The 23,078-nt window shown below is 43.7% G+C and overlaps 1 protein-coding gene across 2 annotated transcripts in view; it reads left to right on the forward strand.

The window, feature by feature from the left end:
• Positions 1-18,036, forward strand: part of nrsn1 (neurensin 1) — a 31,117-nt gene extending 13,081 nt beyond the window's left edge. The window contains exons 2-7 of one of the 2 annotated variants that reach the window (XM_054740412.2): positions 13,538-13,692; positions 15,684-15,795; positions 15,911-16,003; positions 16,102-16,220; positions 16,311-16,495; positions 16,586-18,036. In XM_054740412.2, the coding sequence (XP_054596387.2) occupies positions 15,697-15,795; positions 15,911-16,003; positions 16,102-16,220; positions 16,311-16,495; positions 16,586-16,689 (600 nt within the window). In that variant the 5' untranslated portion in view covers positions 13,538-13,692; positions 15,684-15,696 and the 3' untranslated portion in view covers positions 16,690-18,036. The remainder of the gene's footprint in view (positions 1-13,537; positions 13,693-15,683; positions 15,796-15,910; positions 16,004-16,101; positions 16,221-16,310; positions 16,496-16,585) is intronic. The other variant, XM_015949113.3, reaches the window with a different exon arrangement.
• Positions 18,037-23,078: the final 5,042 nt, after the last annotated feature.

A 23,078-nucleotide genomic window follows, 5' to 3' on the forward strand; every position in this document is an offset into this window, starting at 1 on the left:
TCACTAGAGCTTAAACCGCGACTTGCATAAGCGATTACCTGTGTGACACCGTTTTGCACTTGGTATAGCGCTGCACCGAGTCCGGTCGTACTAGCATCTGTGTGTACTAGATATGGGAGTTTTGCGTCAGCGTAGCCAAGAACTGGCGAAGTGGTAAGTTTTTCAATAATAGTTTGAAAGGACTTCTCACAGTCTTGGCTCCAACGATTCCCAAAGGGTTCTTTGGGGTTCAAGTACTTTGATCTACATGGTGGTGTTTTAAAGTTTTTCCGTTTGGGTGGATAACCAGCCGTGAGAGATGTTAGTGGCTTGACAATATTTGAGTAATCTTTAACGAAGCGTCGGTAATAACCGGTAAATCCTAAGAAAGATTGGAGTTCCTTCAAAGTCTGAGGCTTCGGCCATGTTTTGAGTGCTTCCACCTTATCTGGATCGGTTTTTATGCCATCTCGAGATACTATATGTCCAAGATAACGCACAGATGTCTGGAAAAAACGACACTTATCTGGTGATAGCTTGAGTCCGTATTCTCTAAGCCGTTCAAGAACGTGAGAAAGTCTGGTTTCGTGTTCTTCCAAGGAGTTGGAAAAGACGATCAAGTCGTCTAGGAAAACTAACACTTCCTTCAGATTAATGTCCTTCATACACTTTTCCATAACCCGTTGGAAAGTGCTTGGAGCATTTGTTATTCCTTGTGGCATACGGTTAAATTCATAAAACCCAAACGGGCAAACAAAAGCAGTTTTAGGTTTATCCTTTTCACACATCTCTATTTGATAGTAACCTGACTTGAGGTCCATCACAGAAAACCACTGTGATCCAGCGAGAGCAGAAAAGGACTCCTCCAAGTTAGGCAGGGCATATGCGTCGCGAATGGTTTGCAGATTAAGCTTTCTATAGTCTATACATAGACGTACCTCACCATTCTTTTTCCGAACTACCACTATTGGTGAGGCAAATGGAGACTCCGACTCTCTTATTATACCGGTTTCCAAGAGGGCTTCCAAATGTTTTCTCACGGCTTCATAATCATGTGGATGGATCGGCCGAGATTTCTGTTTGAATGGGGTCTCGTCTTTTAAGTTGATGTGATGTCTTATCTGTTGTGTATGACCAAAATCAAGATCGTGGTGCGAAAACACATCGGAGTAAGTGTTAAGTTTGTTGGTGATCCTCCCTTTCCATTCTTCGGACAAGGGCGAAGTACCGAAGTCAAAACTGAGAGGAGGGTTTGAAGGTGAAGTCTGTTGCTGCGAACTACACGCCGCAAGTACTTTCTGATCACTTTTGTCAGGTTCTGGATATGGCATAACACGATCGGCTTTAACTAACTCAGCGATCACACAGTTAGTGGGTAATGTGATGTCATGGTTAGTTTCGTTTCTTAGTACAACAGGTACTTTGTATGGACCATGTGAAGGTAAGGAAATGAGGCAACAGTCTACAATTATACCCCCTGGTAGAGAACCATTGGTGGGTTGTTCAATGAGTGCATAAGGCTCATGCTTGTTTTGGCTGGGTTGCATAAACCCTTCTAGTAACAGTTTTTTATTTGCAGGGAGAACTTCTTGGGTTCTCCCTCGAAGCTTCACCACACCAACTCGTCCATCTTTGCTTTGTTTTTTTCTGACTGCTAAGGCTTTTAGCACGTGTTGGTACCCATAAGAGAGTGCCTTGGAATCAGGTAAGTTATTGGCAGACAATTGCTCATACAAAGGATCGAGTGTGTTTGTGCCAATGAGTAGTGGTGTATCAGAGTTTGAGCTTATATCCGGAACCACTAACGCAAGGGTAGGTAACTCAAGTCCAGACTGATCGAGCTCTTTTGGAAATGTGACACTTATCTCTATGTATCCTAAATAAGGAACTGCTTGACCGTTTGCGCCCTCGACTTCTAACAGATTACTGATGGGTTTAATTGAGAGGTCAGGTAAGTGTTCTTGGTAAAAAGAATTGGCAATGGTGGTTACCTGGGACCCTGAATCCAGTAAACAATTACATTCAACACTGTTAACTGAGACTGTAGCTGTGCATCGCCCACCCACTAATCTTTTGGGAAGTTTTGGCACTGAATGAGCATGAACTGGCTTGCAAAAAAGTCTCTCTGTCCTTTCCTTAGAGGGACTTGGTTCTACTTTAGCACCTATCTGTCCCACGATAGGAGCTTCTACCGGTTTAAAGGAGGAGACTGAGCAATTGGCTTTGACATCTCCCACTCGCGCTGCTTCTGTCTAAGAGCAAGTCTTTTAGTTGCAACTAGTGCTGGATTTGGCTCGTTGCTACAGCTAGAAGCTATGTGCCCATCTTCTCCGCACTTAAAACAGTATCCAGGCTTTGGTCTGGGCACCACTGCTGTTATCTGCTGAATCTGTTTGGGCTCATCTGGAATTTTAGTCCCCACACGGGGTTTTGACTCTTTTTGAGTTTTCTTTGCCTTTTTATCTGTGTTGTTAACCTTAAGCTGTGCAATTTGGCTCCTGAGCTCAGCGATTTGTTTGCGTAAGTCATCACAGTTATCATCTTTTTCCAGTTCACAAGTGTTTTTACTCTGAGAGCATGTTGTTTGCACATTTGAATACACTCTAGTTCGTTGTGCCCCTAAGTGTTGTTTCATGCGTGCTGCTTTAGTAGCCTGTTTGTCTTCTTCAGTGCGCAGTTTGAGGAGAAGTGCTGTAAAATGAGGCGGGTTGTCTTTCTTTTGTTCGAGTTGCAGGTTTGAAATCAGCGAGCTGTCCCAACAGCCTCTGCAAAACTGCTTGAGCAGCTGCTGGTCGGCGTCACTGGAGGAAATTCCATTCCTCTGAATAACTAGGTTTAACAAGGTGTATAACCTCTGAAAGTAATCGGAAGGTTTTTCACCACTGTCCTGGTTTGTGTTTAAGAAGCGAGCAAAGAGCTCGTCGCCGTCTTCGACAGCTGCGTAAGCTGAATCGAGATGTTCAAGGTACGTTTCCGGGTCGGATTTTGGACTAAGAGCTTTAACGATGCTCGCTGCTGGGGCTGACAGACTCTCCACGATTCTTCGTACAATTTGGGACTTGGTGAGTGAAGGATCATTTATGCATAACACTACACTACTACGCCAAGTATCATAGTCAGTTTCAAAAGAAGGGTGTGGAACTCGCCCTGAGAACGGTTTTAGTCTGTATTGTGAAGTAGGCGGAGGGATAACCTCACTGCTTTTAACAATGTGTTCCACAATAACTCGCTGAACCTCAGGTGTGTTTAAAAGATTTGGTGGAATGCAAGGGTTTTGTTTTCCAGTCTCTGTAGGTGGACAATTGTCCTTTGAGTTGTTCATATAGTTAACTTCTGGTGTTAAAGGCAGGGAATATGTAACTTGGTCACTATGGAGCATTGGCTCTGGTTCAGTGACTGGTTCAGATGCATGGGTATCCCTTCCTAAAGATTCCCCAATTTTTGCCAGTTCCTCCATTAGAAGGTCTTTAAATGATTGATTGCTACGCGCAGCTATGTCCCTGAGCTCTGACAGATAGGCATCAGTGGCAGATGTGCTAGTTTCTAGACTGTACGCGCTGGCTAGGTCTTGAATATGAAAGAAAACATCTGGGTTCCTAGTACAAGGTTTGTCATAGGGTAAACATTGTTTCGTTAATTCCTTAACAGTGGCTTCATGTTGAAACTCCACAATAATCTGATCACAGTTTGGTAACTTAATGCGCCTGTTAACTGGTCCGAATCCTTCCATAAACCCAAAGACTTCGTTATCAAGGTCTGTATCAGTTAACCCACTGATTAAAACAGCATTTGAAACCTTGACCTTTTCTGTTTTTACAACTTCCATTTTAAAACACTCAAAAGTACCAATAATGCCAAAATGGCAAACCACTGTGACCTCCAGGCACTCTTATGATGTCAGTCAATGGTTAGCTAAGGTAACAACTCTACAATTCTCCTGGCTGGCTCGCCAAGTTTTATGTAACCGGATTACAGGATACAATAAGATAATTAAAAGAAAAAATAAACAAATGGGCCAATAATTAGGTTCGGGGAGAATTGGAGGTTGTTTAAGAATGACTGGAGTCACGGGTATAGCATGAAACGGTTTATATACTAAATTTTAATAATAATGGGAAATATAACACATAAAGATAACACACAAAAACAGATGAAAACAATCGACAATAGTAAAATGCTCGGTATGAGATTTGATCATATGAGTCACAAGTCAGCCGGCGTCAAGTCAAATCCCCACGCTTGGGGTGAAAGTCAGAGTCCGGTGGTGCGATTTTTTCCTACCGCACCGTTGAGATTGTTCACAGAAGAGAGCAGTCTGCTCTTCAGTTACTTGAGATGTCCTGGTTCGTTCAGTGGTTAAGGCTCGCCATCTCCCTCGTCAGGAAGAAATCCAGTTCTCGTTCCAAGTGAGTGATCATAGGAGTCGGGATCAAACCCAAGGAAAAAAAAAAACCCAGCCTGTAAACAACAGGACTGTTAGCGAGTTGGCATCGACCCTTCTCGTCACATCACAGCATAAAGTCTTACAGACTTAAACAAATGCTTCACTCTATTGGCATAGCCAATCATGTTTGGGTTCACAGTTCAACTAACATAACATCAATTTGATTGTCTATTAAAATAATTCTCAGTAGCTCTGGAAATATAATTACATATGACAACAATTGTTCAGCTCAATAGGCTCAGTTAGATTCTATTACTCTACACTATTCAACAAGAAATACATTCATGACAACAAGGATACATTTAGTTGTGTTTCTATACAGCATTGTGACACCTTGTATATCTGTAACACAATAAATAAATAAATAAATAAATAAATAAATAAATAAAATGTTCTATAACAAAATTCAACAAAATATAAATTCTGGTCCTTTGGTCCACCTCTGTAAAATAATTCCTCCCTAATCAGTTAGCTTTTATTTATTTTTATTTATCTATTTTTTTTTATTATTAAATGTTTGGTTAAGGGACGCATTGCTAATTCTATGGCGTTAGCTATAACGCCCCTGAGGACCTTGTACATCTAGGCCGTACCACCATTAACTGGCGGTTTGAGCCGTTAACTCCTGGGAATCCCATATGCCCTACCGCCGTTAACTGGCGGTTTGAGCCGTTAACTCCTATATGCCCTACCACCGTTAACTGGTAGTTTGAGATGTTAACTCCTGGGATCTAACGTCTAGCAGCCCACTGCTGTCACCTCGGTTGCTGTAATTAGCTTTTTGAATTTAATAATTTACTGAATTTAATCTCATTCACTCACCAACGCGCTCCAACGGTTCCCTCCTACAGAGGATTGGTTCACTCTGTCGTCTCCACACAAATCTATAAGAATGGAATTAATTTGATAAGCTATTTAAGTTTCCTTTTTTTTTTTAAGTTGCATCGTTAGCTTTTTCTCTTCTTTTTTCTTTACTCACCGCGTTGGTTCCAAGTTCCTAGCTCTTATTAGAAGGAGTCAAGTCCGCCTCTCCCTCTATCTATGCGGCACCCAAATCAGGGTTCTTCACGGCCTCGACCGTTGTTTTTTTTCTCTCTCTCTCTCTCTCTAACCGCTCAGTCTTTGCTTTCTGTATCTGCGTGCTGCACAGCCGTTTGTCTCTCCTCTCGCTCAGCTGCGTCGCACGGTTTTATTTCGCGGAGGCGGGACTTATTTCTCTCAGCCAATGAAATTTCAGATTCCCACCTGGACCAATAGTATACAGCTTTCCTCTTCTGTTTCTGTTAGTGATGTTCAAGATTCTTGTTTTAACCGATGTTTAATATTAAACTCGTTATTTTAGTTATTCACCCTTCCAATAATTCATTATGAAATTATCTATTAGTTAATTAGATATCTATTAATTAGTATTGTTAATTTCCTTAATTTATATTTTATATTTTATCTAAATTGAGGATGGATCATATTAGTAAGCCAATTAGTTAATACCTCATTAAGGTTCTAGCTTCTGGGTTACAAAACCTTTTCATTTCGAGATATATTCAGTCTTTGTCATGTAGCAAGTTATATTTATCTTGTTTAATTGGAGTATAGAACATAGCATTGACGACTGTAAACTAGTAACAGCCGTAATTCATGTGGGTCAGGTCAGTTTGCGATAAAGTAGAAAACAAAAACGGAAGTCAGTGGGCTAGGCTGAGTTTGCGTGAATGGGCGGGGTGCAGCTCCGCCTTTGTGGTTTTGCAGCCAGCACCCTCTCCAAAATAACCACAGTTTTTTCCCTCAGTGTCATTTGATCTATTTCTTGGGAAGATGGATGGATGGATGGATGGAGATATATATATATATATATATATATATATATATATATATATATATATATATATATATATATATATATATCAATAATTATTTTTAATATAGCCTTTTTCAATACCAAACTTTCAATACCAAACAAAAATGAACTACAATAAAATTACTGGCACACTAAATTCCAATTCTCCTCAATGGGACTTGAACTCGCCAACTGATCTCCCTTACACGACACCAAACGAGGTGCTTTACTTGATTTGGGAGGGGGGAATAAAAGCAGTAAAACAATAAAACTTTGAACATTACAACACAAAGAGAAAATAAATAATGTTACAGCAATTGCGGAATGCCATCTGCGGGATTCGAACCCGCCGCAACGACCAACCAGTAGGTGTCAAACCATGACTAATGAGTGCAAGCCTTGGCGCTCAGGGACACCCATCAGATTGTGAGGCCACAGCACATACGTTTTAGACTGGGTGGGATTCTTATACCCAACAGGAGTCTTCTGCCCGCCTTCTCATTAGAATATGCATAATTTGTGTTTCAGGCACTAGTTAACTAGTGAGCTGCTGCACTCCCACACATGTAAACTGGTGAAATTTCAATTGTTCCACTAGTTAACTAGTGGACAAAAATGGTCAGCTTGTATGTGTTTTTAGATGCAACTAGTTAACTAGTGAGCAAATCCGCACCTCACTAGTTAACTAGTGAGGTGCAGATATGCTCACTAGTTAACTAGTGAGGTACTAGTGAGGTGCAGATATGCTCACTAGTTAACTAGTGAGCATATCTGCACCTCACTAGTTAACTAGTGAGCAAATCCGCACCTCACTAGTTAACTAGTGAGCATATCTGCACCTCACTAGTTAACTAGTGAGCAAATCCGCACCTCACTAGTTAACTAGTGAGCAAATCCGCGCCTCACTAGTTAACTAGTGAGCAAATCCGCACCTCACTAGTTAACTAGTGAGCATATCTGCGCCTCACTAGTTAACTAGTAAGCAAATCCGCACGTCACTAGTTAACTAGTGAGCATATCTGCGCCTCACTAGTTAACTAGTGAGCAAATCCGCAACCTACTAGTTAACTAGTTGGCGTTTTGGGGCCCACTAGTTAACTAGTGAGCATATCTGCACCTTACTAGTTAACTAGTGATGCTTTTTTGCACCTTACTAGTTAACTAGTGGGCGCTTAATGGTGCACTAGTTAACTAGTGAGCAAATCTGCACCTCACTAGTTAACTAGTGAGCATATCCACACCTTACTAGTTAACTTGTGGGCGTTTTGGGGCCCACTAGTGAACTAGTGACACTTATTTTGCACCTCACTAGTTAACTAGTGGACATTTGTACCCTCTCTAGTTAACTAGTGAGCAGTTCCGCCTTCACAAGTTTACATGTAAGTGTCACACTGAAGCCACTACTAGTTTACTAGCTGAGGTTCCTCTGGCCAGCATGTTAACTTGTGTGCCGCATGCAAATGTTTGGGGTGGGATTTTGCAAAATTCCGCACTGTGATTGGTTGTCATATTTTATTTTAACATAGTGAGCCAATAGAAAGCCTCAATTTGAGAAATTCTCTGCCTCCTAATTAGAATTCTGTGCAACTAGCTAGCTAGTGTGAATGTAGGCTTGAACTAGTTTACTAGTATACATTTATGTCCTCACTAGTTAACTAGTTTGGACAATGGATGCATCAACTAGGTAACTAGTGAGCCTGCTACAATCAACTAGCTAGCTAGTGAGTCATTAATGGTTCACTAGTTAACTAGTGGCACTGCCCTACTCCAACTACTTAACTAGTTAGGAGTTTTGCCTTCACTAGTGAACATGTGGACACTTTGAACTGTCACTAGTTAACTAGTGAGACACAAAAACCTTCAACTAGCTGACTGGTATGCATTTTAGCCCTTACTAGTTAACTAGTGAGCCATTTTTGTGTCACCTAGTTAACTAGGAAGCCAAAATGTGTTCACTAGTCAACTAGTGGGCATTTCTTCTGTCACTAGTTAACTGGTGTGCACATTTTGGCCATCACTAGTTAACTAGTGAGACACAAAAACCTTCAACTAGCTGACTGGTATGCATTTTGGCCTTTACTAGTTAACTAGTGAGCCATTTTGTGTCACCTAGTTAACTAGTGAAGCCAAAATGTGTTCACTAGTTAACTAGTGAACATTTCCGTCTCCCACTAGTTAACTGGTGGGCTCATTTTGACCCTGACTAGTTAACTAGTGAGACACAAATACCTTCAACTAGCTGACTGGTATGCATTTTGGCCTTTACTAGTTAACTAATGAGCCATTTTTGTGTCAACTAGTTAACTAGTGAAGGTCAAAATGTGTTCACTAGTTAACTAGCGTGTACAGTTTGACCCTCACTAGTTAACTAGTTGACCTGTTGACAAGATATCAGAATTAATGCTCAAGCGGCTGGCCAAATTGGGCAAAGTTAACAAGTGGGATTTTTACATTCAGTAGTCAGCTAGTACGAGTTTTTGTACCTTACTAGTTGACTAGTAAAAACTAAATGTGTTTTAACTAGTTAACTAGTGGACATTGATCTGTCCACTAGTTAACTAGTGAACACACTGAGCAATACTAGTTAACTAGTAAGATATGAAACATTTTAACTAGTTAACTAGAGAGAATTTAGGCCTTACTAGTTAACTAGTTGACATTTAGGCTGTCACTATTTAACTAGTTGACACAAACATGGCTAACTAGTTAACTAGTGGACAGAAATGGCTTACATGTTCATGACAATTCTGGCTGATATCCTGATATCAGAATAAATGCTCATTTGGCTTGCCATATGTTCTGGGGGTTGCGGGCTTCTGCGTGTAGGCTACCCACTAAAACGTTCATCCGCGCTTCAGGATTAGAGACGGTGTTTCTCAGGTGTTTCAGACGCGCCTTTCCTCAAAAGTTCACCTTTGTGAGTTTATTGTAGCGCGTGCCGTGTTTGCATCTGGATGGTGGGACCGGAGCTGGAACAGATTAAGCTCTGTTATCGTCCAGCGTCTGCGTGTTTCCCGCTGGGTGAAGGCTGGAGGAGGAGGAGGACGATGATGATGGCGTCCAGCATCCGCTCCAGAGCATGGTTGAATGGCTCATGGCGTCGTTGATTCTCCACGCGTAGATCAGGATGTTATTCATGTTTCTGGTTTGATTTAGCTTAGCAGCAGGGGTAGCCTGTTTGGTTCCTCACCCGGAAGATGAATAACTTAGATACGTTTTATGTTTTTACTCTCTCGTCTAATTAAGCCTAAATTATTTTAATTTAAAGTGACAAATCACTTCTTTTAAAATTGGTGTCTGTGAAATAAAAGTAATAGATTACCTGTTGTAGAAAGCTCTGTGAACAACCTCAGAGTAAAGAAATGGAGATTTAGCTTTGGTGAGTTACCAACTTGTCACATTTGTGCCATTTTAAAGGTTTTTATAAAATTTGTGCAAATGATTAAAAATGTCTTTGAATGTTCATTCATTTCATGGTTGTTGTGGCAGAGCTATATTAGTGCTGTGGTAGCTGGCACCATCACTCATTTTCAGATTTTAGTTTTGGTAAATTACAAATCTGTGAGTCAGAGGACTCCAACGCTCTTTACACTACATTGTAAAGCAGTTGCATCCATTCACAGTTCCTCCGACCTTACTACAGGTAAGGAGTGTCAAGAAGTGGAGTCGGTGGAAATTGTATCCAAATGCAGGCGAGCAGGAACAGGAGGCAAACTGGAAAAATAACTGTTTCATATGAATAACGGTTGGTAGGATGACTCAGCAGAAAGACAAGAAGAGGATCTGACAAAGACAAGTACAGACGGTTTAAATACATGAGGGTAAGCAGGAACCAGGTGGGTAGGATAAGAAGGGGCAGGTGAGGGAGACAACACATCAGAGGGAGAAGGAGCAGATCCTGACAAGGAAGGTGAGGTGTCATGCCCAAGGATACCTCAACTGACACGGAAGGAGCATAGGTTCGAACCGTCAACCAACTGGTTACAGTTAAGTGCCCACCCTGTAATTGGAAGGTTGCAGGTTCGAGCCCCACTCCTTCTGTTGCTGTCATTGTGTCCTTGGGCAAAACACTTAAAGAGCAAGTCACCCTCTACCAGAGTATTACTCCACTCACACGTCCTGTTTGAAAAATGCAACAAATGATGTTGCCTAATGGACCGAGAGGGCGGCACTGCTAACAAACACACACACACACAGGCTCACAATGTCATTGTGACATCATATGGTACCAGCTAACTTCCTAGGGTACCTCTTAGCCAATAGCAATGGCAGATTTCAATTTAAATGCAGTGCAGAGTTTTTACCTGACAACGGCACAACACTGACAGTTTAGGTAGAAAATTTAGATTTTAACTAAAATGCACTAAAGTGCTAAAATATTGACTACACGTGTCAGCAGCATGATTAGACACACATTTATATAGTTTATCAGAAATAAAAAGTTGATTTGGGGGTGACTTGCTCTTTAACCGTCATTGCCAGCTGGTGGCGGTTGGGGGTAATGACGGTGCCAGTGTTCGAGAGATTCGCCTCTGTCAGTACGCCCCAGGGCAGCTGTGGCTACGTTGTAGCTCCTCACCACCAGAGTGTGAATGTGTGAGCATGGGTGAATGAATGTGTTGTAAAGTGCCTTGAGGGGTTCCAGGACATTGGAAGGTGCTATATCAAATACAGAGCACATACCATTTACAGTTTCTAACCTCTGGGACAGAGAAATAATTTTTGTACATCTCGGATGGGGCTGCATGGCAATGGGGAAGCATTTCCATTGCAATATTTTCAAACTCTTTTATTTATTGCAATGTAAAAAAAAATACAGCAGGAATTTTAAACAGACTTACATAGTTCTTCAAAGAATGCTTCACTCCTCCTATCTTTGTGACAGTCCATTGGCATTAATTTGCAACATAACAAATATCACATAATAGTAATAGAACTAACATTTGTCACTTGGAAATTAAAATGAGTGCGCAACTCATCCTTTGAAGCCTTATATTGTTTGGCTCTGACATGGTAACAGAAACTGCTAGGTGACTCGTGCACACTGAGCAATGTCAACAGGAGCAGCGCCAGGATTTCTCCCTTAAGTTGTTAAATGAGTCTAACCCCGGTTTCCCACTGCAAGCATCAGCGGAACGGAACGGCAGCGAAGCGGCACCGCTTCAAATAGAATCAAATTATAGTCCATGGAGTGTTTCAAACCAGCCGCGACGTGGCAATTTCCAGGTGCGTCCCAGAAGCGGCATGCCGAGCCGCACCGCTAAAGATCGAGTTCTATTTTTTCGCCGCTTCTCGGACACGTCAATTCCACAGTTCACATAGTGTGAGACAGGAAACCACATGGTTTCAGTGTAAAATCCCCGGTTATTTTCAAAATAAGATGCAACGTTGCGATGTTATATGTAACTTACGTCAGTACATGTGACCAAACGGCTTTGGTTTTCACCAGTTTCTTTCGAGAAGTGCAATGGTGTGATTCCTCGCGGGGGTTGTGATCTCTCGATGAGGAAGGTGCTGGAAGTCTTGAGGGATTTTAGAATCTCGTGGGTACAGCGAGGCGCAGCGAGGAAGCCGTGCCGCGGCCAAGGCTCTGCCGGTGTGAAAAGGGCCGCTTTGAAGTTCGCGAGTGAGCCACTTTGCTGCTGCTCTGTTCCGCTGATGCTTGCAGTGTGAAACCGGGGTAAGGGGTTGCTGATTTCCAAAGGGGGCGAGACGCCCTGTGGTCTCTGTCATCACTGACTAAAGACCACAAGGGGGTCAAGAGTTGGAGTTGCTAAGCCATTGCTCGGCCAAATCTCGGACGCCAACGCTCAAACGAAACATTGTGCAGCTCTTGATCTGACCTGCATTACATCTTTTTAAGTTGATAAATAAATAAACATAAATAAATAAACATAAATATTTGAGTTATATTTGTGAATAAAAAGTGTGCTTGCTGCTTAAGAAAGATCCTGCAGGGGCCTTTCAGAAACTCAGCCACGTTAACTGTGTGGTTTAACACATTCTTAGCCAATGTCCAACACACCTTCTCAGTACAAAGGACAAAATAAGGTTAGACACATTTCTCTACATGTTGCTGAATTTAAATAGCCTGGCCTGCAAGACTCACCCTCTGTCTAATCTACACAGAGGCCGAGAGCACCACGAGGAGTGGGACTAGCCAGCTCAAAACAACCAATCAGAAAAAAGGTGGAAATGGCGACTATCGCACGACGCTGTAATTTTTTTAAGCGGTAGTCAAAGATGGCGTCTGGCGACGGCGCAAACATCTTTCTTTAGAAGAAAGGCTTTTAGCGCTTCTTCTTCTTGTGGTTTTGAAGACATGTCCAAGTCATTTAGAACAAAGGAAAGAGCCGCAGCGAACGCCACTTCAGACGCCATCTTCATTGTTTAAGAGAAAATGAGCATCTGACGTACGCTGCTCAGCACCGATTGGCCCGCTTAGATTTCTCAGGGGGTGGGGTTATTTGAACGGGAGCATTAGCAGGGCATTGGGGTGACTGGTCAGGCTAGCAGTTCAACTCAGCCAATGGAGCAGCAGCAGTTAGCTGCTAGTTGGAACCCTAAAAAGATTATATTTAGCAGAACTGCAGCTGCTAGGAAGAGAAAGTAAAGTTTACTGTGTCATTATGAAATTATGAAATAACACTGATGCTCCAACTGACTTAGAAACCTTTTATTGGAGTGAGCATCAGATATGCATGACAAAGTAAGACTTTGTTGTTTTGTTGATTGAAGAAAAAGAGATTTTAAAACAATAAAAACGTTTCAAAATAAGATACAATAAGACTACACATGTACAGTTTACTTCTGCCATTTTAGAAAGGCTATGATATGGAATGCTGCCCGATCTTACTGTCCATTCCTTCATTTTACTGTTTAACTTGCACATGTGCAGATGTTGATGTGAGATCCACACAGAGAAAGATGTGCATGTGAGTCAACAGCAGATGCTGATTAAGCGTAATCTGATTAACCCCGGGTAGCGGGGACATTGTGGCTCATCTTAATGATGTGTTTTATTAAATACAGTGTCTGGCCCTGGCACTCATAAACTCTGTGTATTTATGATGGTGATTTATACAAGTGGGACCACACCCACTTCGGCAGCCAGTGTCTGAACATTCATCATTTTAAATATCCTCCCATCTACCTGTTTACAAGGACAATAGTTAAAGCAGAAAAACAGCTCTTACAGAGCATTTCTATGAAACATCTGGCTTTGATCTTGTTTGTAGTGTTCATAGATGATGATTTGAGAATTTTGGGGTCTATCCCAGTCTTTTTGCAGACCGTGGGGCAGTTTGTAGTTCAGTATGAGATGCCCAGGAGATTCATCTTGAAGTCTGAGAGGAGGGTGAGTGTGTCTGTGGCAAAACTGCTTAGAAAACAGATGTGCATGCTCTTCAGGATTGTGGAAGACATCCAATGTGAGGTGAGGAACAATACAATGATGATCCGAGGCAGTCTTAATGGTGCAAAGGTCATTTATTTAGCAAAGATTAGCCAAAGTGTTTCGATCGCTCGCAACCTTCTTTGGAGCGTTGGTGACTTAAGAAAACAGAAGGTGTCCCTGATTAGGATGATGTATGCATGTGATCCGAAACCAGAGTTAGTACAGTTTTGTGTTTGTTTAATGATGTGCAAGAGATCTGAGGTTGGATCGCGAGGCAGCAGCCCAAGCAGAGAGGCCTAGACTTCCCTCTCCCCAGCCACTTGAGCCAACTCCTGCGGCGAGTCCCAAGTAGTTTTCGGCCAGCCGACAAACATAGTCCCTCCAGTCTGTCCTGGGTCTTCTCTTGCAGCTCCACCCGGATGAACGTGCCCAGAAAACCTCACTAGGGAGGAGTCCAGAAGGCATCTAACCAGATGCCACCTCAACTGGCTCCTCTCAATGTGGAGGAACAGTGGATCTACTCCGAGCTCCTCCTGGATGACCAAGCTTCTCACCCTAGCTCTAAGGGAGATTCCAGCCACCCTGTGGAGAAAACTAATTTCAATGGCTTGTATCCGTGATCTCTTTATTTCGGTCATTACCCAAAGCTCGTGACTATGGTTGACGGTAGGAACGTAGCTCGACCGGTAAATCCAGAGCTTTGCCTTCTGGCTCAGCACTCTCTTCAGCACGACAGACCGGTACAGCGCCCTCATCACTGCAGATGCAGCACCAACCTGCCTATTGATCTCACGCTCCATCTTTCCCTCACTCGTGAACAAGACCCCAAGATACTTTAACTCCTCCACTTGGGGCAGGACCTCGTCCCTGACCTGGAGAAGGCATTCTACCCTTTTCTGAAACCAAGATGTTTAAACAAATGTACATAATCAGCCTTCATGCCGACCACCATTCTGAAAAATCTGTTTGACTGACAGAATGAAGTAAATATAACTCCATCCATGACCTTTCAACACATCAAACATTGGCTAAAAATTCAGCTTAAATGCAGCAGAGTGACGTTTAACTGCAACTCTTTCAGCATTTTCCAAATGTAAACACCTGCCGACAGGTGTGATATCTTTCACTGTTTGCAATAGCAGGGCCTGTCATGTTGTTTTATAGCTTGTATTTAGTTGGACTTGGAACTCAGGTCAACTCACAGAAGGGATGATTAAAATTAAAGCAAACTTTCATAAATATAATCTGCAAGTTGTCATTTCTGTAGAACGAGGGGAAAAATCAGTTAAAGTCATAAATCTGGTTTGGTTACGGTTTAGAGTAAACAGAAGATTTTATTTTGAATCCATATCACCCAACCCTAGTACGTATGAATGTATTAATTTGGATTATAAATGATTTCCTTGATACTATGCTTAATGTTATCTCACCATCAAACAGTGGAGGTGAGATTGCCTCACGTCACATGGTTTCCTCCAAAATAAGAACGAAAAATGTGTATTTGGGACTCTTATTGACTGAATGGTCCTAATAAACACTTCCAGTGGTTATTGGAAACTGATGGAATTGCCAGAAAGACATCATAATAACACACACACACACACACACACTCACACACACACACACACACACACACACACACACACACACACACACACACACACACACACACACACACACACACACACAAATGCACTCATTCTACTAGTGTTTATGGATGGAAACAAGCTGAGGTAAAACTAAATGTGAGGTTGAAGATGCTTGTTTTCCAACACCAGACCAGGAGGATGCATCCTCAATCCTGATGTATAAAGGCACTTCAGAGGATACAGTCTGTGTTTATGAATGCTACACAAACATGTGTGTGTCCATGCCTGGGTGAATGCTAGACTGATCACAGACTGTGTGGGTGGATTGTATGGAACACAATGCATTCATACCGTGTGTGTGTGTGTGTGTGTGTGTGTGTGTGTGTGTGTGTGTGTGTGTGTGTGTGTGTGTGTGTGTGTGTGTGTGTGTTGTTCTTGCAGAAAGGTGGGAAGGATGACTTCATGTGCAGAGTTCTGTGGGTCAGAATATGGTGAGCAAGCTCATGCAGGTGGAAACTACCAGCAGTACGGAGTTCGCTCCTACCTACACAAGGTAGCACAACAGTGCACACACACACACATACACACACACACACACACACACACACACACACACACACACAAACGACAGTGTTCGATGTCACACGATTCCTCTTGATTTGTTACAGTTTTATGAAGAATGCACCGGTTCCATCTGGGAACGAGATGAAGATTTTCAGATTCAGAGATCGCCTAGCAGGTGGAGCTCTTTACTCTGGAAGGTGAGATTAACCCTCAACGTGACTGATCTTTTTTTCCACAGTGGTGGAACTTCAAACTTATGCTCTGCTTGATTCCCTGGCCTCTCCCCGTTGTGAAGGTCTGTCTCGCGTTTGGAACCCTGATGTTGTTGGCTGGCCTTGTTGTTGTTTTGGTGGGCTATGCAACGCCAGCTAGGATTGAAGCGTTTGGTGAAGACGATCTTCTGTTTGTTGACAGGTAAGACAAAAGAGCAGTGTTAAGGAGAAGATTGTCTAAGAGAAAAAGTTGTTAAACGTTGTGAACTAACCCCTCTGTTTGGTTAAACAGCCACGCCGTCAGTTTCAACCACGCTCTGGATGTTTGCAAGCTGACTGGTGCCGTGCTGTTCTGTGTGGGAGGCACCTACATGGCCGTCGGCCTCCTGCTGTCTGCTTTTGCCAAAAATTACTCCAAGAAGGAACTTTATCTCCAACAAAGGTTTAAGCAACGACTAGCAGATCACACAACAGTCGGTGAGGTGGCACATGACACATACGTTCAAATGAAGTTTGTCAAGCTGAACGTGCAAGGTTGAATACTAGCAAAGGTTGTTTTTGTTACAGGTTCACCTGTAATGAGAGCACCGGCCCCCGGGGAGGGGAAGGTGCCCGTTACATTTTCTAAACTCCAGAACATTCAGCCTGCATCTACAAAGCCGGGGACCTGATCGAAGCCATATGGTGAGGCTCGGTGGAGGACTAATGGGTGTGCCGATTGAGTCAAAATGAGTGGAAGTTCAACTGAGTACTAGGATTGGTTCCGCATCTTTTGTTTCTGTGTTTAAAATCTTAAATTGAGTTTTAGAGATGTAACGTAGCTCTCACCAGGCAAGTTTGCCCCCTGTCCACCTTAAATCTGGGCTCCTGTAGAAGCAATGATGCGAGCAAAATCCATTGAGATACTGGAAGTAGCGCATGGTGAGCTTTCGTTTCTCGTAGCAGTTTATTTGAACACTTCAAGAGGATTTTAAAATCTTTTTGCCCCTGGGAAAATGTACCTGTGTAACTGTTTGCCTTAAATCTAAGGCTTCAAAAGATACATTTGGACCACTTTGGCCCAGTCTTTCCCTGTCTGACTATATTATCAACCTGGGAAAAAAAAATCTAATATATACACCCGAGGGCAGGACAATGCATCAAAAATGTATCATTATCAAAATTTCTAACTCTAATCCATAATATTTTTCCCATGTCAATACATTTGGTAATGTGTAGATGTGTAGGTCAGCGACGTTCATGTTCCACCTCGAGTCACATGACAACATGACTCAGAGTAAAACACGTGACATCCCCATCTAGTGGATAACTTTGCTTTTGCGCTTACATGTAGTTATCGCTCAGCCCCCATACACACTGACTTTAGGTCCTAAAAATTATTTGATTGAATTATGCTTGTATGAAGTTGATAAATTATGTTTAACATTATCAAATGAAAATGAAAATTTACCGTCTGGTAATACATGAAAAACCTGCTGTTTGTATTTGACCTGATGTAGGAACTAAAACCCAGGCTTGGTAATGAGGGATTTCAGGCTCAGACCCGTCTCTACGTCTGCTTTTACCTTTAAAGGATTGGGTTCCACCTCTTTTGACGACCCACGACCGACCGTGTTACCGTGTAGGTCATGATAAGCTCCACCGGGCGCGACTGAGCTAAGAAAGAAGCTAAAATACTACCGTATGTCAGCTTTGTCCATATTTTCTTCTCATCCTCCACCTCTCTATCGCAGTAGGCAGAGGGGTTGTAAACGTGTCCCATCAGAGCAGGTGTTCCCACATAGTTTCTGTCTATAATAAGACCTTAAAAAGTGGATTAGCGTCCATCTATGGTCTCCATGTAAACTAACGCTGGACCGGAAATCGGTTGCATATTTCACACAAAGGATCATGGAGGCTAGGAATAAGGTGGATAGATTCAAGAAAACACAGAGGCAATTTAGGCTCCAGCTACCAGTGAAAACGTTTCCATTCCAGGCAATAGCGGAACAAATCAGAGCCCCCCCCCCCCCCCCAACCCCCCCAGCCCCTCCTGAAGCTCCGCCCCTGATTCTAGGGCTGTTTTAGAGAAGAATCATTTTAAGGGTGGAAAATAAAAACTGTTCTGAGGATGTGTATAGTGGGGAAACGATATTGCTGCTTGCTTGGCTTCTTTGATGATTTGCCCTGATTCGCTTAGACGATCAAACATCGGACTGAATGTATCATTCATTTTCTTTGCCTGTAGAGGAAATCAAAAGGGAGGAAGTTTAATGTGAATTCTGCTCGTGCTGCATGTCCATCATGGCAGACGTAGTGGTATGTTACCTAATGCGTCCTGCCGCTTAGAGCTGTTTATGTTTGACAACAAGTGTAATGACATAATAAGGTTTCTCGTCCCCTCGGGGAATGTTCTTTTAAATCTGGAGATGTGGTATTTAGTGCTGGAGATTTGACATTTTTAAACCCTGAAGGAGTCTCAAAGTGTCAAATCTGATTAGAGAGAAAGACAGGTTAGAACCAAATCAAAAGGCAAATTTGATGCTGACATTTTCTCCCGTCTCATTGGGCCTCTGACCTTGTTTCTTTTGCTAAACCTTCAGACAGAATCAATAGATGAACTCACACTCAGAAATAGAAAGAATAGACAGAACATGCAAAACATCACAGGTCATTTCCTAGCTTTAACTGATCGTTCACTGCTCCATCTGCTGTAAATGTATGATTAGCTTATTTCATTTCAGTTATTAGTTTAGGTCTGTATTCATTCCAGTCCAATTGACACCTAAAAATCCTTGAAAATGTGCTTTTTTTGCTTTGCTTTGAATCAAGCTTTGCTCTAACTAAAATGGAATGAAGATGAGAAACAATGTGGCTGACGTGTTACATAACAGCTAAAAACACATTCAGATCTCCAATGAGCAGCAGCATCGGATCTGACAGCACCAACGCGTACCCGTCGTGATTCAGAGATGATTTAAGGACGTCCGTCATACTCCCAAACAGGGGCGGATTTAGGACTGAAGAAGATCCAGGGCTTAACACACGCGCGCACGTGCGCGCACACACACACGTGACACACACTAGTCAACATCATATACATTACAAATCACAAATATTTTCAAATAAGACTCACAAACCTGAGTCAACACCAGTATAATCAAAGCTGGAGTTCTGTCGCGGTACCTTTTGTCTGAAAAAACGTCCTTATGTCCATCTTCACACACGCGTTTCAGGCAGAGAGTGTAGAAGAAGCCAGCAGCTGAAGGGCTTCTTCAGTGGTGGAGGCTCAGGCAGGCTGTATACAAACTACTGCCAGCTGCTCCCTCTCTGTTGGACTTTGGTACTGCATGTTACTTCCACGTTTTAGATCCGGGGCTTTTCATAAAACATTCGGGGCTTGAGCCCAAGTAGCCGGGCCTAACGCCACCCCTGCTCCCAAACCCAACATTATACCGTCACACTCAGCAGAGCATCCTCTAATACTGAGTCAAATGACATTTAGGAGGTTTTTATTATAGTATTCAGGTCTAACATTCACACTTTAACTGTAACTTAAGCACATAAGCTGCTCATAATCACATTTTACTGCTTTTCTGTGAACATCTTTGGATAATGTCGCTGTTTTTGGGTCATTTGTGCTCAAATGCACGGCTTTCTTTGCACTGTTCTTGATTAGAATGACGTTTCTGTTGCTCATCATCAGATCAAAACTGCAGGACGTTTGCTTTTTTAAATGATGAGCTTCCACGCTGGACAACTCTGTTCATGTACCATTAAATATCAGTTCCACGACCTTTCATTTTTCCAACACTTCCTTAAAAATAGATTCTGTTTGAAATAATAGAAACAACATGAAGGTAGAATAATATGTACCAATAGAAGTTGTATATTTACTGAGTTGTAAAGAGAAGCCAAACTGTCAAATGAAGCTGTTGTGCACAAATCCTCCACTGAACTTTACTGTGTGATCAGTTAATGTGCAGATTTCATTGTAACTGCAAACAGTTTCATGCTGCATTACAGTTTGACACGTGTGTTTTTTTTTTGTTCTCCTTTCCTTCAACATGGTTGTATAACAGTGGATTCTCCCACTCGGTGATAAATGGACTGTACTAACAGGGAATTGAATTAACACCGAACGCATCCGTGTCCAAACACACACTGTCTATTTTTCATATGACACAATAAAATGACATATCCACTCCTCAGACATGTGTGAGAACTTTAATTACATTAATTGTTTATGTATTCATTGGCTTTATTTCCTGACTCTATGAGCGGCATTGATCATCATCCTAATATTAAAGCCTGGTTTATACTTCTCCGGTTTCTCCGTGACAGAATGACGGAAAGGTTTTCCCATTCAAACCTCTGTTCAGCAGCGGAGTGTTGCAAAGCAGTTCCCCGCCAGGAAAACAGAGGGCCTGGCGTTTTTCTGTGATATCCTGCCACTATAACACTCTGGTCCTTGATAGTGTATTTACTAATGTGTTTATATATTTCTGAGATTTTATAACACAGAGACATTTGTCCTTCACTCTCCTCCACCTCTTCACACTTCCCGCCGTTTTCATCCACGTTTGCTCCGTATTTTGTACTCCTTCATTCACGGGTGAAATAACGTTCCCATTCTTGGACTTTCCGCGATGCGTTCCCCAATCTGTTCTGGGTCTGCCGCAACATATCTTTTCACTTTTTAACAGGGCAACGGCGGTGCTGGTAACGAATTTACAGGAAGCGGCATCCTGACCAATCACAAGCTTACAGCCACTTTCGACAGATGTTTAAAATTTTGGGCATGTCTCCATCACCCTCTGGGAGCCTGTTGGAGAGCCCTTGCGCCGACGCATATGGCGTTACGTGTCTCCGCACCGAGATAGACGGAGAAGTATAAATCAGTGGCTGCTTGGACTACAATAAATCAGGTTGTTACGGTATTTTCCAAGTGTCATGAAGAAGTGACGGTATTACAGTTGGTCAGTCTGATGGGCCCCATTTGTGCACACACACAGTTTAGTTCAGTGCTCCCAGCTTTTGTCCTTGAGGACCCCCTTCCCTGTCTCCAAGACAAGCCAGCACCCCAACCACAACTCCTACCCACATGCACACTTTATCAGTGATTAATCAGACATACAGAGTTATGACTCTTAACACAGAGCTTCAGTTATACTATAGGGTGTGTTATTGGGATTTCCGAAATGTCGTCGTCGTCGTCGTCTTCCTCCGCTTATCCGGGTCCGGGTCGCGGGGGCAGCATCCCAACTAGGGAGCTCCAGGCCGTCCTCTCCCCGGCCTTGTCCACCAGCTCCTCCGGCAGGACCCCAAGGCGTTCCCGGACCAGATTGGAGATGTAACCTCTCCACCGTGTCCTGGGTCGACCCGGGGGCCTTCTGCCGGCAGGACATGCCCGAAACACCTCCCCGGGGAGGCGTCCAGGAGGCATCCTGACCAGATGCCCAAACCACCTCAACTGGCTCCTTTCGATCCGGAGGAGCAGCGGTTGTACTCCGAGTCCCTCCCGAATGTCCGAGCTCCTCACCCTATCTCTAAGGCTGAGCCCGGCCACCCTACGGAGGAAACTCATTTCGGCCGCTTGTATCCGCGATCTCATTCTTTCGGTCATTACCCAAAGCTCATGACCATAGGTGAGGATTGGGACGTAGATCGACCGGTAAATCGAGAGCCTGGCTTTCTGGCTCAGCTCCCTCTTCCCCACGACAGATCGGCTCAGCGTCCGCAACACTGCAGACGCCGAACCAATCCGCCTGTCGATCTTCCGATCCCTCCTACCCTCACTCGTGAACAAGACCCCGAGATACTTAAACTCCTCCACTTGAGGTAGGACCTCTCCCCCGACCCGGAGGTGGCAAGCCACCCTTTTCTGGTCGAGAACCATGGTCTCAGATTTGGAGGTGCTGATCCTCATCCCAGCCGCTTCACATTCGGCCGCGAACCTACCCAGCAAGAGCTGAAGGTCAGAGCTGGATGAAGCTAGGAGGACCACATCATCCGCAAAAAGCAGAGACGAGATTCTCCTGCCACCAAACTCGACACACTCCACACCACGGCTGCGTCTAGAAATTCTGTCCATAAAAGTGATGAACAGAACCGGTGACAAAGGGCAGCCCTGGCGGAGTCCAACCCTCACTGGGAACAGGTCCGACTTACTACCGGCTATGCGGACCAAACTCACGCTCCTCTGGTAAAGGAACTGAATGGCCCTTAACAGAAAGCCACCCACCCCATACTCCTGGAGCGTCCCCCACAGGGTGCCCCTGGGGACACGGTCATAAGCCTTCTCCAAATCCACAAAGCACATGTGGATTGGTTGGGCAAACTCCCATGCCCCCTCCATCACCCTTGCAAGCGTATAGAGCTGGTCCACAGTTCCACGGCCAGGACGAAAACCACATTGCTCCTCCTCTATCTGAGATTCAACTATCGATCGGACCCTCCTCTCCAGTACCTTGGAGTAGACCTTTCCAGGGAGGCTGAGGAGTGTGATCCCCCTATAGTTGGAACACACCCTCAGGTCACCCTTCTTAAAGATGGGGACCACCACCCCGGTCTGCCACTCCCTAGGAACTGCCCCCGATGACCACGCAATGTTGTAGAGACGTGTCAACCATGACAGCCCTACAACATCCATAGCCTTGAGATACCCAGGACGAACCTCATCCGCCCCCGGGGCTCCGCCACTGTGTAGTTGTTTGACTACCTCAGCAACTTCTGCCCCCGAGATCGGACAGTCCATCCCCAGGCCTCCCAGCTCTGGTTCCTCCTCGGAATGCGCATTGGTGGGATTGAGGAGCTCCTCAAAGTATTCCTTCCACCGTCCGACTATAGCCTCAGTTGACGTCAGCAGCTCCCCATCCCCACTGTAAACAGTGTGAGCGAGTTGCTGCCTTCCTCTCCTGAGGCGCCGGACAGTTTGCCAGAACCTCTTTGGAGCCGATCGATAGTCTTTCTCCATGGCCTCACCAAACTCCTCCCACGCCCGAGATTTTGCCTCGGCAACTGCCATTGCTGCACTCCGCTTGGCTATCCGGTACCTGTCTGCTGCCTCCGGAGACCCACA

Source organism: Nothobranchius furzeri, chromosome 5 (genome assembly GCF_043380555.1).
Source record: "Nothobranchius furzeri strain GRZ-AD chromosome 5, NfurGRZ-RIMD1, whole genome shotgun sequence".
NCBI classification, from domain to species: Eukaryota; Metazoa; Chordata; class Actinopteri; order Cyprinodontiformes; family Nothobranchiidae; genus Nothobranchius; species Nothobranchius furzeri.